Raw genomic sequence first — 15,544 nt, 5'->3', positions numbered from 1 at the left:
TGATTGTTGAGTGGGAAGGTACCGTCACTTTATTTCTTTTATTGAGCTCCTATTCATGAGAAATTCTTGAATCTCTCTGTCCATCAATAATGAAGAAACGATTTTGTATTAGTTGAAAATGCTATTAATCCTGCTGCTGCTGTTGTCTGCCCAGCGATTTTGTAGCCAGATGAGTCCATCTCAGCACAGTTAGGTTTACGGGCAACAGCACAGTTGAGCAAGGCAGCCTCAACCTCATAGCCCAGGCCAAAGACCACGAACAGTCGAAGGAGATAATTCATTGTGACCAAACAAGGGGCGTCCCCCGTCCCTGACTATGGTGAGGAAAGCAGGCACAGAGACCCCCTGCGTGACCTGGGGACAGGTTCCTGTGGCCCTTGTGGGTTCACCTTCAACCTCACCCTCTAGACAGCGTCCGTGCAGGTTCAGGCGCATGTCTGTGAAGTCATGTATATTTTAAAAAAACAAGCAGGATCGAAGTCCCCACACAAATAGGGTCTCCTATACATATGCTTCTGCCGCCGCATTTTTCACTTCACAATCTGTCCTGGACACCTGACCTTGCAGGGTGATCCCAACACGCAGCTCTGGTCAGAGTGTCCCCTTTCTCTTAGGATGAGCCCGGGTCCTGCCTGGCTGGTCTGCAGCCCGTCTCTGGCCCCTCTCGACCCCCCTTCTCCTCCCATCACACTCCGGCCAGCACCCAGCCTCCCCTTCCTGGCCTTGCACATCCTACTCCTTTGCCTGGATTGTCACTCCTCTCTCTGTGACCAGCTAACTCCTACCAAAGCGCTGGTCCTTCTTAAGTTCTTAGTCCTCCCTCCGGCCCTTCAGACCTGCTGGGAGGTCTGCTGCTGTCCACTCACCTTCCGGCATGCAATGTGGGGGACTTGTAATTCCATGAGATGTCAAGGCACGATAACACAACTGGCTACCACGGTGCGTACCATGCAAATAGGTGTTTGTTGAATGCATAAGAGAATTCACTTTACATGCCAGGCAGCGAACCTACACGGCCTCAGTTGTTTCAGTCCCCACAACTAGCCTATCAAGTAGGCGCTAGCGTTCCGATTTTATAGATGAAGAAACGGAGGGTCAGAGATGGGGAGAGACTTCCCCGAAGCCACATACCTAGTAACTGTCGTAGCCAGGAATTGAAATAATATCCTTTTCACTCCAACATGTATTGGCTCCAATAAAATTAGGAGTCTTCGTGCTGGGAAGTCAAAGACTGAGATTCAGGGAATGAGTAAATGTTTTAAATTTGTGAAGATTATAAATATGGGTTTCCATGGCATCTAGATTGTCCCTGTAGTCCAGCAATTAGGGCTGCGTCAGAGCACTTCTCCCCCCGCCTTTTGCTGCACTTATCACGCTGACTTGCTGTCATTTGCTTACACATCTTTCTTCCCTACTGGACGGAGAACCTTGATGTCAGGGGCCAGTTATCAGTATGTCCCTGCACCTAGCAGGGTGCTTCGTGCATCATAGGTACCCAGGAAATAGTTGCTGCATCGTTCGTACCCAGCCTCACTCCACGGGTGTTTCCTAAGCACTGCTCTCTGGACTGGAGCTGTCACGTGGAATGGATCAGAGCCCACGTTTACCTTTAGAGGTGGAGCAGACAGCACGTGAGTCTCCAGAGAGTCAGGTGGTGAAACGGGCTAGGAAGAAAAATAAAGCAGGGTGAGAGGCCGGAGACCCATCAGGGTGGTGCCCTTGTACAGAGGGGACAGGAAATGCCTCCCTGGAGAGGTGGCATTCGGGCAGAGACCAAAGGCCCAGCAGGTCTGGTGGAGAATCCCTGGAGTGCCGGAGGCAGGCTTGGCATGTTCCAACAGCAGCAAGTAGCTTCCGGCTCTCGGCTCGGAGGAAGCCAAGGTGCAACTTTCTTCAGTCGTCCCGAATCCGGGTTCATCTGACACCAGCCGCCTCCACCATGCTGCCCAAGTTTGACCCCAAGAAGATCAAAGTCGTGTACCTGACAGAGTTGTGCACCACCCCCCAAAAAAAAACCCAGCAAGGGTGAGCGGGGAGGAGATGAGGGCAGAGGGGTAGGGGGCTGGGGCCACAGTCAGGATTGAGGATTGGACCCTGAGTGCCGTGGGTGGAGCAGAGGAGCGACGTGCACTGGGTTGAGCTGTGCAGGTATCACTGGCTGCTGTGAGAATAGGGGGCTGGGCGAGGGTGGGAGCCGGGAAGCCCAGGAGCCTTGGGTCCGGGTGGAGGCAGTGGAAGCGGGAGAAGTGAAGCTCTGAACCCATGGCTGTGTGGGCAGATTGTATGCAGGGTGTGAGGCAAAGGGAGGATCCGGGGACGCTCCCTAGGTTTGCAGTCTGAGCAACAGAAAGAAGACGCTGCCACTTCTTGAGCTGGAAGGACCCGGAGGACAAGCTGGGAGGGACTCGGAGGACGAGCGGCAAGGACCCGGAGGACGAGCTGTGAGGGACCCGGAGGACGAGCGGGAAGGACCAGGAGGACGAGCTGGAAGGACCCGGAGGACGAGCGGGAAGGACCCGGAGGACGAGCGGGAAGGACCCGGAGGACGAGCTGTGAGGGACCCGGAGGACGAGCGGGAAGGACCCGGAGGACGAGCTGGAAGGACCCGGAGGACGAGCTAGAAGGACCCGGAGGACGAGCTGTGAAGGACCCGGAGGATGAGCGGGAAGGACCTGGAGGACGAACGGGAAGGACCCGGAGGACAAGCTGGAAGGACCCGGGGGACGAGCGGGAAGGACCCGGAGGACGAGCTGGAAGGACCCGGAGGACGAGCGGGAAGGACCCGGAGGACGAGCTGGAAGGACCCGGAGGACGAGCGGGAAGGACCCGGAGGACGAGCTGTGAGGGACCCGGAGGACGAGCTGTGAGGGACCCGGAGGACGAGCTGGAAGGACCCGGAGGACGAGCTGGAAGGACCCGGAGGACGAGCGGGAAGGACATGGGGGACGAGCTGGGTCTCGCGTGGGCCAGGAGTTTGATTTCGGCCTTGCTTGTTTTGACATCCAAGGGGAGTTACCTCACAGCCTTTGGAGACGGGGGTTTGGAGGCGTGCGAGGGCTTGGAGCTGTGACGTGGAGGGAATCAGCAGCACAGAGGTGGGCCTGCAGCCCCGGCCGGCTGTGCTCCTGGAGAAGAGGCCGCTGGACAGTGGCGTCTCTGAGAGGTAGGGGCAGCCCTTGAAGTCGGTTCCCACCGTATTTAGTGCCGTGATTGCATGTGTCAGTGCTGAGTAATTTTTGGTGAAAGAAGAAGTGAGTGAGTACAGATAGATCTTGCCACAAAATCCCAGAAGGTTTGAAGTGGACACTCGAGTCACGGCAGGGCTTGCCTTACATGACCTCTGTGGAGGGTCCTGGGATGTGAAGGTACAGGCGGGGCCTCGGAAGTACCCAGAGAGATCCGTGGGTGGGACTGCCTCAGGGGCTGATGGCAACAGGGGTTCTGCGACCACAGCAGCTGCAGCTCTCCTAGCCTGAGACAGGAGCGTTGGCGGGGGCCGCAGGGTGTTGGCCCGGACAGACCTGCTTCAGATCCCGCTGCCGGGCACTTGCTGTCCGACCTCGGGCAGCAGTAATAGTAACAACATTTTAGAGCGCTTAGGAAACCTGTCAGTCACCTCCTAAGTGCTTCACCTCGTTAGCACATTCAATCCTCACAACCACCCCGGATCCCGTTACACATGAGAAGCCTGGCAGCGTTAAGTCTCTTGCCCTTGGTCACTCTGCTAGTAGCCAGCAGAGCTGAGCTTTGAAACTAAGCAACCCGCCTCCAGTGTGTGCCCTGAGCTGTGCAGCCTGGCCTCGACCACAGGTTCCCTGCAGGCCTCTGTTTCCCCATCTGTAAAATGGGAATCACCGCCCTCGTGCAGCACGACCTGCAGACACAGAGGCAGATTTCAGGCGGGGCCTTCAGCACAGGCATCAAAACAGGGCCCAGCCTCTGGGCGGCAACTCAGGGTGAGATCAGCACAGCACTGGCTTTCCCGTGGACAGAAGTTGCCAGACATTATGAAAGTGGTATAAAAACTTGAGGGCAAGATTTTTATATGTCCTGGAAAGCTCCAGCGTACTCATTCTTACTTCTGGTACTAGAAGTACCGGTCCCAGAAGCCGAGGGAGCAGAAGGGAAAGAAACACCTTTCTCGTCCCTTTTCCTGAACTCTTTGCATTAAAAGAGGGTACCTGAGGACATAGTTCATCATTTCCCGGGGAGAGCAAATCATGGCAAGGATATTCCCGGAGCAGTGGAATCTCCAAAATGCCAAGTCGAAACACGGTTCCTTCCTCACTTTGGAGATGAGTCCACAGCGCGGGGGGCAGGGGTGGGGGGATGACGTCAGGTTCTGGGGGACAGGCTTTGACGCTGCGTTTTTGACTCTAGGACCCCTACGCGGCCTTCTTTAAGATGGACACGGACAGGGATGGCATCGTCACCATGCACGACCTTCATCAGCTGCAGCACCTGCTCTTCAACCTGAAGGACGAGGATTTCGAGCGATTCCTGGGCCTTCTTGGCTTGAGGCTCAGCGTCACGTTAAATTTCCACGAATTTCGAAATTTGTGTGAGAAGAGACCGTTCAGAATAGAAGACGCCGCGCCTCAGAGATTCATTAGGTAGGAGAGCAGCATGGGCCAGCATTAACGCCGTGTCCACACACGGGTGCAGATGATGGAGCTGCCCCCCAGGAGCTGTTTATTTTGTCTTTTCCTTAGTTCGAGAAAAATCACATTCAGAATTACACAGTGTAGAAAGACTAGAAAATGCAGATACAGGTTAGAAGATACACCTGATCTAAGCACCTGTGAGCGTCATTTTTGTGTTTCAAAGTGTATCATCCTGGTCTTGTTGCTTTGCACATAAATATATACATATCTGTTTTTCTGTTTATGAGCCTTGGGTCAGATGTATACACGTGTTGCTCAGCCTCCCAAGACATTTGGGGACACCGTATGCAGAGGGAGGCGCGGTGCTTGTCAGGAGAACACGTGGACTTCCTCCAGGCCTGAGACGTTAACCTGGGCAGTAGGTGTGAACTGGGGAAGCACAGAACACCTTATGGTAACTGATGGATACTGAGTGTCATTTCCGTCTTTTTTCTATGTGCATAAACACACACATATACTTGTGTAGTTTTCTTTTTATAAATTTGGGCTCAGCCGTGCCAGCTGCTTTGGGAGGTGCGAGGACCCCTTCCAGCCCTTTCCTAGGCAGTGCTCCCCACCAGACCCCCGGCCACCCGATGCTGGCCTCACTCACGGCAGGAAAATCTCTGCGTCCAGCTGAGCTGTGACTCCATTTGACTCCTTGGCTTCTCTCAGTAAGAGCATCTGCTCCTTGAAGCGGTAGTGGGTTCCCATCTTACCGGGACGTGTCACAGTCTGCTCTCCATTGAGATCTGTTGACAGGCATGAATGAAGTAGCCATTCAGCCACTCCTTTACCAATTATTATAAGTACACTATTAATATTTTTTTGAAACGTTACCATCCACTGCATTTGCTGCTACAGTGATACAACACAGTAGTGGCATTCACTGGGTCCTTCTGCCCTTGACGTACTCCCAGCCCCCAGGGGCTATAGGCAAGTGCCCCTTCCACCCGGCAAGGGCAGCCCCTGGAAGGGCGAACCCCCAGAAGCCCCTGTCACTGAGCCGGACTTTGTGGCACTTGGCTAGGCTGCAGAGGCCCTCTGATCTTGCACTTTAATTTTTCCCTCTGAATTTGCTGGGTTTATTTTGTCTATACTTAAAAAGCCAGTGAGAAAGAAAACGACTGTAGTCTCTTTCTAAGTGAAATGATCATGTCACACGTGAGTTGAACACCTGCTTCCAATTGCTCCATTTATGAGGAACTTTAATATGAGACTTGATTGCTTAATGGTAAAACAAAGCACAAAAATATCCTTCAGAAAGAACTTTCTGGAGAATGTATGCAGAATGGATATGGAAAATTTCAACCACAAAGCGCAATCTTCCCATCCAAATGATTCCACCTTCTTAGCTGTATTATTTGTTCATTCATCACACATTTACTGAGGGTCTGCTGTGTGCTCAGCGTCGCCCCAGGACTCAGAGGTACAAAGATGGATGAGATGAACACTCCCTTTGAGGGGCTCGGGGCTGAACTGCGACACGTACAAAAATAAAGAAATAGAAGGATGTCTGAAGTGCCACAGGGAGGCAAGAGGCTAAGCCTGCTTGAGGTGCACAGAAAAAGCAGGACATTTCAGTTGGGTCTTGAGGTGTGAGTAGGAGTTCGTCTGGTGCAGGTTACCAGACCGTGGTTCAGGGCCAGGGAACAGCATTTGCAAAACCACAGAGGTGGGAGTGTGGAGCACATTGAGGGAATGGGGAGAGGATGCGCATTCAGAAGTGGCATGCACAGTGGGAGAGGAGGCCCCGAGATGCAGGAGGGCCAGATGTGACGGGGCTCGAGTGCCAGGCTTGGTCAGTAGGCAGGAGAGGATTTTATGCCGTGGAGTGTGTGGGTCACATCGTGCCGTAGAAACATCCTTCAGCAGCCCCAGAGTAGAGGATGGATGTAGAGGAAGCGGTGGGTTCCAGGGAGACCCAGCTGGGGCTCCAAGGGTCTGGTGGAGAGCGAGCTTTGAGACCCCAACCAAGGCACTGCTTTAGAAAGCCAAGCCTTCCCATGGCCGGACCCCATACCTGTGTTTCATGAAGGTATATCTTTCCATACCCCACAGCCCTTTAAGGAGGCATCACCTCCTGCCTTTGCAGTTGAAGGAATTGGGGCCTAGAGAAAAGTTACTGACTTGTCCAAAAGGACCCAGGTGATGGGCGGTGGACAGAGATTGGAACCCAGGATGCCTCTGGGGAGAGGCCACTTCCTCTGCCTGGAGAGCTCAGCCTCTTTCACCCTCCCCAGCCTCACTCTCCACCAGCCAAACCTAGATGCCTTGCCCTATTGGAAGCCATCCTGCCCTCTCAGTGGGGCCCCTCTGCCTTCCGGGCCTTCACTTTCCACCTGCATCATCAAAATGCACTACTTGTGAAAACTTTGAAGGTTCATAATTTTGTCAAAGAGAGGAAGACCATTTCGTTTGCTTCATAACTGCACATCATTTTTAAATGTGTAAATACCAGTTAGAGTGATTGGTCCAATGACCTGTTTCATTTACACCATCTATTCTCTCCCAATCTATTCCCTTGTTTAAAACACACGGGCCTTGTCCATTTATCTACTGACAACCCACATCAAGTACATTTTGGTACATGTACGTCATCAGAGATGAAAGAATACTGTCAAGTGTCCTTTTAGCAGAATTAGATGGTCAGCTTCTTGTCACAAAATATTGTACAATCCAGTCGTTCCTGATGAATGACTAACTAAATGAAAATAACAAATTTCCTTGTTGTTCTTAGACACGTATCACTTACTCAGTCATCAAGAGATTTGGCTTATATGATCAAGTTCACCATCACCTTCTGGTTCATCTAATAATTGCGAAACATTTCCTGATCTCAGTTTTCTTCCCTTTGCCACTTGCGCATGAAATAAGAATTCTCAATTTTCAACTACATTCAGTGAAAGCTAACATAAGACGACAAGGATGGTGTCACTGTCTTCTTTTTACCTTCTTGAAAGATGCTGTTACACTTTGAGCAGTGCAATCAGAAAACTGAAGGATGATGTAATAGTGGTGATTCATTTCAATATTGTATCATCCTGCTAGGAGATGCCATCATTTTTTGTTTTCTTCTTATTATTTAGTCTCCTTTTTTTTAGCATAGCTGGAAATAATTAATGAGCAATGATTGAATATTTCTTAGAATAATGAAATAGATCTAGTATGATTAAATCAAGATCACTAAGATCCCATGATCTATCATATTCTAAGAGGTTTCAATGGACCCACATGGTAATTGCAAGATAGGAGTTTTATTTCATAAAGAAAATAAATACATTTTTTGTTCTTTTTTGGAAGACCTCTACGAAAGAATGAAAGTCATGAGTGCCACTCTTCTATTTTCTCGATCATACAGAATCACTATTTCTTCTTTAAATATTTGATAAAATTCACCAATGAAATCATCAGATCCTGGAGTTTCCTTTGTCAGAAGAATTTTAACCACAAATCTAATTACTTTAATAGTTATAGGATCATTCAGGGTTTCTATTGCTTCTTGACCGAGTTTTAGTAATTTTTGTCTTTTAAACTATTGGTCCGTTTCATCTAAGTTGTTAAATTCATAAAAATGAAGTTGTTCATAGTATTCCCTTACTATTCTTTTAATATCTGTGGGGCCTTTAGTGATGTCCCTTTTTTCATTTCTTATATTGGTAGTTGATGTCTTCTCTCGTTTGTTCTTGATTCATTTAGCTGAAGATTCATCAATTTTATTGATATTTTCAAAGAACCAGCTTTATGTTTCATTTCTTTTTCTCTATTGTTTTTCTGTTTCGATTTCATTGATTTCTATTCTTTACTATTTTCTCCTTTCTTCTTGCTTTAAGTATACAGTTGATCCTTGAACAACACAGGGGTTAGGGGCGCCAACCCCCTGCACAGTCAAAAATCTGTGTATAGCTTTTGACTCCCCCCAAACTTAACTACTAACAGCTTACTGTTGACTGGAAGCTTACCAATAACATAAAGTCAATCAACACATAGTTTGTATGTTATATGTATTACATACTGTATTCTTACAATAAAGCAAGCTAGAGAAAAGAAAATGTTATTAAGAAAGTCATAAGAAACTTACATATACTACCAAATGTAAAATAGATAAGTAGTGGGAAGCAGCCACATAGCACAGGGAGATCAGCTCAGTGCTTTGTGACCACCTAGAGGGGTGGGATAGGGAGGGTGAGAGGGAGACGCAAGAGGGAGGGGATATGGGGATATACGTATATGTATAGCTGATTCACTTTGTTATAAAGCAGAAACACACCATTGTAAAGCAATTATACTCCAATAAAGATGTTTAAAAAAAGGTCATAAGAGAGAGAAAATACATTTATAGTACTGTATTTATCAATACTGTAAGTTTACATTGTCTTTTACAAGATAAATCATCTGTCTGTCAGTACCCATATCAATATTGTCTCATATGGTACAAAACACTGCAGGCGTCATACATTTTGGTGTGTAACTCTGGACATCAAAACTGGAAAGATAATGTGAAAAAGAAATTCATATTTGTTTAGAGGTATAACGATGCATGCATTGTTAACAAAGAAGCAGCAGTATTATTGCTTTATGGGAGTGTGGTGTAATCGATATAATTGCTTCATGGTAGCCTGGCCTATACAGTAAAGAATGAATCATAAAATTTTTATAGCATACAGTATTCCAATCATATTCATAATATAGTATTGGAATCGTTACTCTAAAAAAAACCCATTTGCCTGTGATGATAGGCTGATACACAATTTCTCCAATACGAGAGAGAGAGAGAAGCACACTGTACGGTAATATAATTCTTTGAAAGCAAAGTTATAAAACAGGAAGAAAACTAACATATTAATTTTATATTAAATATCACTCACCTTATGCCTATGTAAGGATACACTAGTATCTACGTATATTATATTTTATACATTCATGACATATCTAACTTTTTCTTAATTTTTTTCAATATTTCTAGGCTATGTGGTTAATCTGTGGATTTTTTTCAAATTGTCACAAGCCTACAAAAAATTTTCCAATATATTTATTGAAAAAAATCAGCATATAAGTGGACTCGTGCTGTCCAAACCTGTGTTGTGCAAGGATCAACTGTAGTTTGCCCTCCTTTTATATTTTCTTAAGCTGAAAACTCAGATTTTTTATTTGAATTCTTTCTTTTCTATATGAGCCCTTAATGCTATCAGGTTCCTTGTAGGCACTGATTTAGCTGCATTTCACAAATTTGGATATGTTATAGTGTTTATTTTCATTCAGTTCAAAATATTTTCTAATTTCTCTTTAGACTGTTTCTTGAAACCTTGGATTATTTAGAAGTATGTTTTTTTTTCCAAAATATTTCCATGGTTTCCAACTATCTTTCTGTTATTGATTTCTAGTTTAATTCTGTTCAGTTTAGATAACATACTTTGTATGATTTTAATTCTTTTAAATTTGGTAAGGTTCATTTTATGACCCTAGAAATCATCTGTCTTGGTGAACATTCCATGTATCTTGAAAAGAATGTATATTGGCCTGTTGTTGGGTGGAGGGTTCTATAAATGTCAATAAGATCAAGTTGGTTATAGTGTTTAGCTTCTCGCTTATTTTCTATTTGTTCTATCAATTACTGAGAGAGGAGTGTTGACGTCACCAACAATAATTTTGCATCTGTCTATTTCTCCTTCCGTTTTTATCAATTTATGCTTCATGTGTTTTGAAACTCTGAGAAAAAGTATATTTGTATTTACCATTTCTGCTTCTCTTCTTTTATTTCTCAAGCTCAGAAGTGTCTCTCTCTGCTGTCATTTTCCTTCCCCTGAAGAACTTCTTTTAGCATGTCTACTGGAGACAAGTTATCATAGTTTTCCTTCATTGAGCATATCTTTATTGCTCCTTCATTCCTAACAGTTTTTTTTTCTGGATATAGAATTATGGGTAGACAATTCTTTTGTTATAACACTTTAAAAATGTTGTTCCATTGTCTTCTGGCCTCCACAGTTTGTGAGGAGAAATCTCGGTCATTCAAGTGGTTTTCTCTCTGTAATGTGTCATTTGTCTCAGGTTGCTTTCAAGAGTTTTTCTTTAGCTTTGGTTTTCAGTAGTTTTAGTATGATGTGTTTGAGCATGATTTTCTTTGAGTTTATCTTTTTTGAGGTTTGCTGAACTTCCTGAATCTGTAAATTTGTTTTTCCATCAAATTTGGGCAGGTTTCAGCTATTATTTCCTGAAGTTTTAAATTTTTTTCTGTACCAATCTTTTTCTCTTCTCCTTTCAGTACTCCAGTGACATGGGTGTTAGACCTTTTGTTTTTGTATCACAGGTCTCTCTATCATAGTCCTTGGAGATATATTCTTTCTTTTTCCTCTGTTGATCAGATTCGATTATTTCTAGTCATCTATTTTCAAGTTCACTGACTCACTCCTCTGTCATCTCCATTCTGTCCTTGAGCCAATCCAGTGAAAATTTTATTTCAGTTGTTGTTTTTTCCAGTTCTAAAGTTTCCACTTGGTTCTTTTTTTTTGACTGCAATTTCTTTGCTCAGAACTGGTCTTTCCATTTATTTTAAGAATGTGTACTCTTACTTCATGGTTATAATAACTGCTTTAAAATATGATAATTTCAACATCCGGGTCATCTTGGAGTTGGTGCTTGCTGTCTTTTATCTTGAAAATTGTTGGGATTTTCCTGGTCCTCTGTATATTGAGTAATTTTGGACTGTGTCATGGACATTTTTAATGTTGTGTTGTGACACTCTGGTCCTGTTAACATCCTCGGTAATGCGTTGACTGATTGATCTTTTTTAGGCAGGCAATCAATCCATTTAGTTTCAGAGTGCAAGTCCTGACCTGCCTTCTGTGGTTTCAACATCGGTTCAGTTTTCAAAGCCATCGTAGCTCTATCAGCTGAGCCCATGAGTGCAGCACGCAGGAGACAGTCTTAACTACACTGTAGTAAAGTTCTCAAAGCTTTCACTGTGCTGCTCTGGGTTAGTTTCACACATGTGCACATCACAGGTGAACCTGGAACTTCCTTCATTCATTTGGGCGTCCCTTTTTCTAGCCCTCTCTATGATTTCTCCCCACGCTCTCCAGCACTCAGGGGCCCCTTTTTTGTTCTTCTGGTTGGACAATCTTAGGTGTTAGCCATTCTGTGCTACTGAGTGCTTCTCTTGACTGGGGCCCCCTCCAGGCCAACATGGTGAGATAAACACGAGAAAGAGAAGGTAATGTGGATTTCTCCAATCCTCCTTGAGCACAGGGACGCCTTTTACCATCTCCTCTGGTTGGGAGAAGAATTTCAGTCGTGGGCACCTACTTGGCCAATACTATTGCTGACACCACCATAGAAGTGCTCTTTTGTAACTGGGCTTGCCCCAGATCAGGAATGAGACAGTAAAAAGAGACAAGAAAGAGGGGATTCCCCCATGCTCTTTGTACTTCAGGGGCTCACCTTCCTAGTTCTTCGGTCAGAAAAACAGACTTTCTTTTGGAGATTTTTCTGTCCATATCCACTGCACAGTTCCAGAATTAGGACTGCCTTTAAGCAGCCCTTAAGTTGGAAATATGGGAGGAAAAAAGCCCGTGAACCTCACCATTATGTAAGTCATCCTTCAAGTTTTGATTTCCCTCTCCATAAGCCTCCTATTATTTACTTTTTACTGTCTCTTCAGAGAGTTGCTTTTTGTATTCTGTCTAGAGTTTTTGGTTGTAACCAGTGGAAGAGACAGGATGAAGTAAGTATGTGTGTCTACTCCACCTTAACTGGGTCATCACTCATGCCTCAAGGAGTCCCTGCTCTCTGGTCTTCTTGGCTGAAGTGCCCCGGACCCCGCCCTGGTCCATCATTCTCAGTCACATTCAGTAGCTGAAGTTGTCTGATTCACTTATTTTTCCATGTGTTTGCTGCACATTCCTGCCATCACAGGATGAGCTCCTTGAGGACGTGGGTTCTGTTCACCATGCTCATCATTGTGTTTGTAGGACTTAGAGCAGCACATTGTGTGTATTTGTGACTGACAGTCTGGCTGATAGGAAGGCTGGATCTGACTGATTGTCAAGATCTAAAGAGGCAGACAATAGGAGAGAAAATAAGTAACTTCTGGAAAAGGCCACAGAAAAACCTTCCAATCTCTCTAGAGGAGACAAGGATATAAAATGGTACAGAGGAGAAATGAATGGGAAATAGGTAGGAGCTCCTGGTTTGAGCACGAGTCACTAAGAAAAGTAATCCAGCCTCATAGCCTGGAAAAGGAATTGGGTAGGGAGGCTGCTTGGACCTGTGTCTAGACAGTGAGGTCAGCTTGATAGTGAGTTGACTTTGCAGAGACAGAGCACGCCTCTCAGGACCTCCATCCTTCTGAGGGAAGCCCAGGTGCGTCCTCTGGGTTCAGACAGGATTTACAAGGCAGCTAACGGTGAAGGCAGGGGAATAGGCCTCGTGAGCACCTACAGTCCTCTTAAACAACAGTTGTGAAAATGCCACATAATCCACCCAACCTTCCAAAACCTTGGTGGCAAAGTAACGATAGAAGACTAGACTGCTTCATCTTTGGGTCCTTTTCCACCCTCGAAAGTCCATGATTCTGTGAAGTCCGGCAGACAGTTGGAGACGGAATGGAGAAGCACGTGAGGTTACCGTGCTCATGGCACGGAAGTGTGGGCAAACAGCATCCAGGTGGTAGCTGGGGACAGGAGCGGGGATGACCTCTCAGAAGAGTACCTAAGCTTTGGGGTGGAAGGAGAGAGGAGTGGTCGAGGGGGCAGGCAGAGAGGGAGAGTCACTCACTGAGGACACACGTTTGCCAGGTGGTGGGTGTTCCAACCCGTGGTGTCATTTAAAGAGCAGCATCATGACGGTGACTAGAGAGGGGGAGATGGTTAACAGCGTCACACATTAAGCCAGCAGAGACCCCGGACTTGGTAATGTAGAAGCAACTGGAGAATTTAAAGACTGTGTGTATTTGGGGGGGTCTCAGTCAGGGGAGGTGTGCCACCATAGTTCACCTGTGTTCCCCACAAGCTGGCATCTGCCAGGAGAGAAAATGAAAGTGGGCATGACCTCATCTGGTCCATTTCAGCAGCGACATGGGAAGAGGGAGAAGACCCCGCCCAGCTGCAGCGGGTCCTCAGCACCTGCCCACTGAGGAAATGCAAGAATTTTTGTTTGCCGAACCACAGGAGTCAAAGTTTATGTAAATCACCAAAGAAGCCCTGGTCTGAATAAGACCCTTTCCGTGTGACACATGGGTCAACAGCACAGTGTGGGCTTCTGGGGTAACGAGGGCCACGGTGTTGTTGGTGATCAGTGCGTAGGGAGCACTGTCAGTCATCAGGGGACCTGAGGAGCGGTCCAGGATAGCTGAGACCAGCAGCAGAGTTTCTTAGGAAGAATTTAAAGGAGAAGCCACGTGAAGAGCAATGATTACTGCTTAACTTGTTGGTTGCAGTGCTGTGTCCTGCTGTCTGCTTTTAAAATGTAGGACAGTAGTGCAATGTTCCAGGAGGGCCTTCTCTGGGGCGCTGCAGGCTTCACCTTCCCCAGGACCTCACACAGTGCCTGGCACTCAGTGGTGCTCAGCAGAACTGCTCCGGTTGAATTGAAATAGACATGTTAAGTGAAAAGAAGATCCTGCGCGTGTAAAAACCATGGGCGGCCCTCACCTCCGTGAAATGTAATATTTAATGGATCCTTTCCTCCGAGGAGTGAAGGTAGAGGGGCCACCAAAACTGTAGCTTCAGACGGAATGACAACGGTGAGAAAGGCTTTCCTCTGGCATGGGAGGGCCCTGAGTTTCAGTGCCAGGATTCCCGGTACTGGCTGTGCAATTTGGCAGGCGATTTCACCCCTCTAAACCACAGCATCCCCTTTTGCAAACTGGGGTGGCAATGCCAGCACTGCTGTGAAAACCCAGATTCGGTAGTTCCAGCCTGACTGGTCACAGAGCTTGTGGAGGCCACGATTACCCTAAAACCACAGTGCTCCCCACCTGGCATCACATACAAAGGGTCAGCTACAAAGCCGCGTCTTTGGGGATCACATAAACTTTTGACTGTTGCATTTTCTCAACTGGCGGCCTCCTGGTTGACTTTAGATTTTTTTCCTTACGAGCAGCTCACCTGCTGGAGCATGAATAACGCCACTTCTTTAAAAGGGCGACATGGGGCTTGTGTGCTGTCCCCACCCTGGTTTTCCAGGTTCCCTTGAGGGGAAGTTCCTGTGAGGGTCCCTGTGGGGCCTCGCTCAGGTGTCCCCTTACTCACCCTCAGGCAAGATGCACTGATCACCCACGTGCCTGTGCGCAAGCGTGGTTCCAAGCAAGGCGACCGTGGAGAAAGCAGTGGCAAAGGGTTTTACAGGGTTTCACGCGCCCCTAATTTGTTTTAGTGATTGGAAGAATCCAGGGCACCCCAAACTCCTTCAGCCACAGTCTTCACTGCGCCCCGTGGAGGCCTAGCCACAGTCTTTTTTTAAAGTGTCCTTGGCTCCCATCGTTCTGTGACTAAACAGAGTTTTGATCATTTTACATCCCATAGACCTAACCTTTGAACATGAGCTGAGACTGAGTCTGTAGGTCACGTTCCCACAGTGTTCCTGGACTGTTAGCTTTGGTCTGCGTGATCACGCCAACGTGTACGTTCAGAAATAAAAGTTTTTAGTTGTCTTCATCTGAAGACAATGTTATAGTGTGTTTTTTATCCCTCTGGGAATAAATGAGCCCTTTTTGTTTTGTGAACTGCAGGAAAAGTTGAACAGCATTTATCTGGAAATGCGCAAGTACTCCTAAAATTTAAGATTGCCCTAACATGCAGCTGGGGAAATAAGACTGTATTTTAAGAATTAAGTTAGACCAGATGTGAAATAGCAGACTTTAAGGCTGTCTTTGAAACAAACCGGGGTAGGAGAATCCCTTGGGA

General features: G+C 46.7%; 1 protein-coding gene across 1 annotated transcript in view; it reads left to right on the top strand.

Annotated features, from left to right (window-relative positions):
- Nucleotides 1-15,544, top strand: part of EFCAB6 (EF-hand calcium binding domain 6) — a 199,177-nt gene that overhangs the window by 113,630 nt on the left and 70,003 nt on the right. Inside the window, 1 exon segment of the mRNA XM_060026001.1 lies at nucleotides 4,381-4,613. Coding sequence (XP_059881984.1) covers nucleotides 4,381-4,613 — 233 coding nt within the window.

This window comes from Delphinus delphis, chromosome 11 (genome assembly GCF_949987515.2).
Source record: "Delphinus delphis chromosome 11, mDelDel1.2, whole genome shotgun sequence".
Taxonomy (NCBI): Eukaryota; Metazoa; Chordata; class Mammalia; order Artiodactyla; family Delphinidae; genus Delphinus; species Delphinus delphis.
This window is presented reverse-complemented; position numbering and strand designations above follow the sequence as displayed.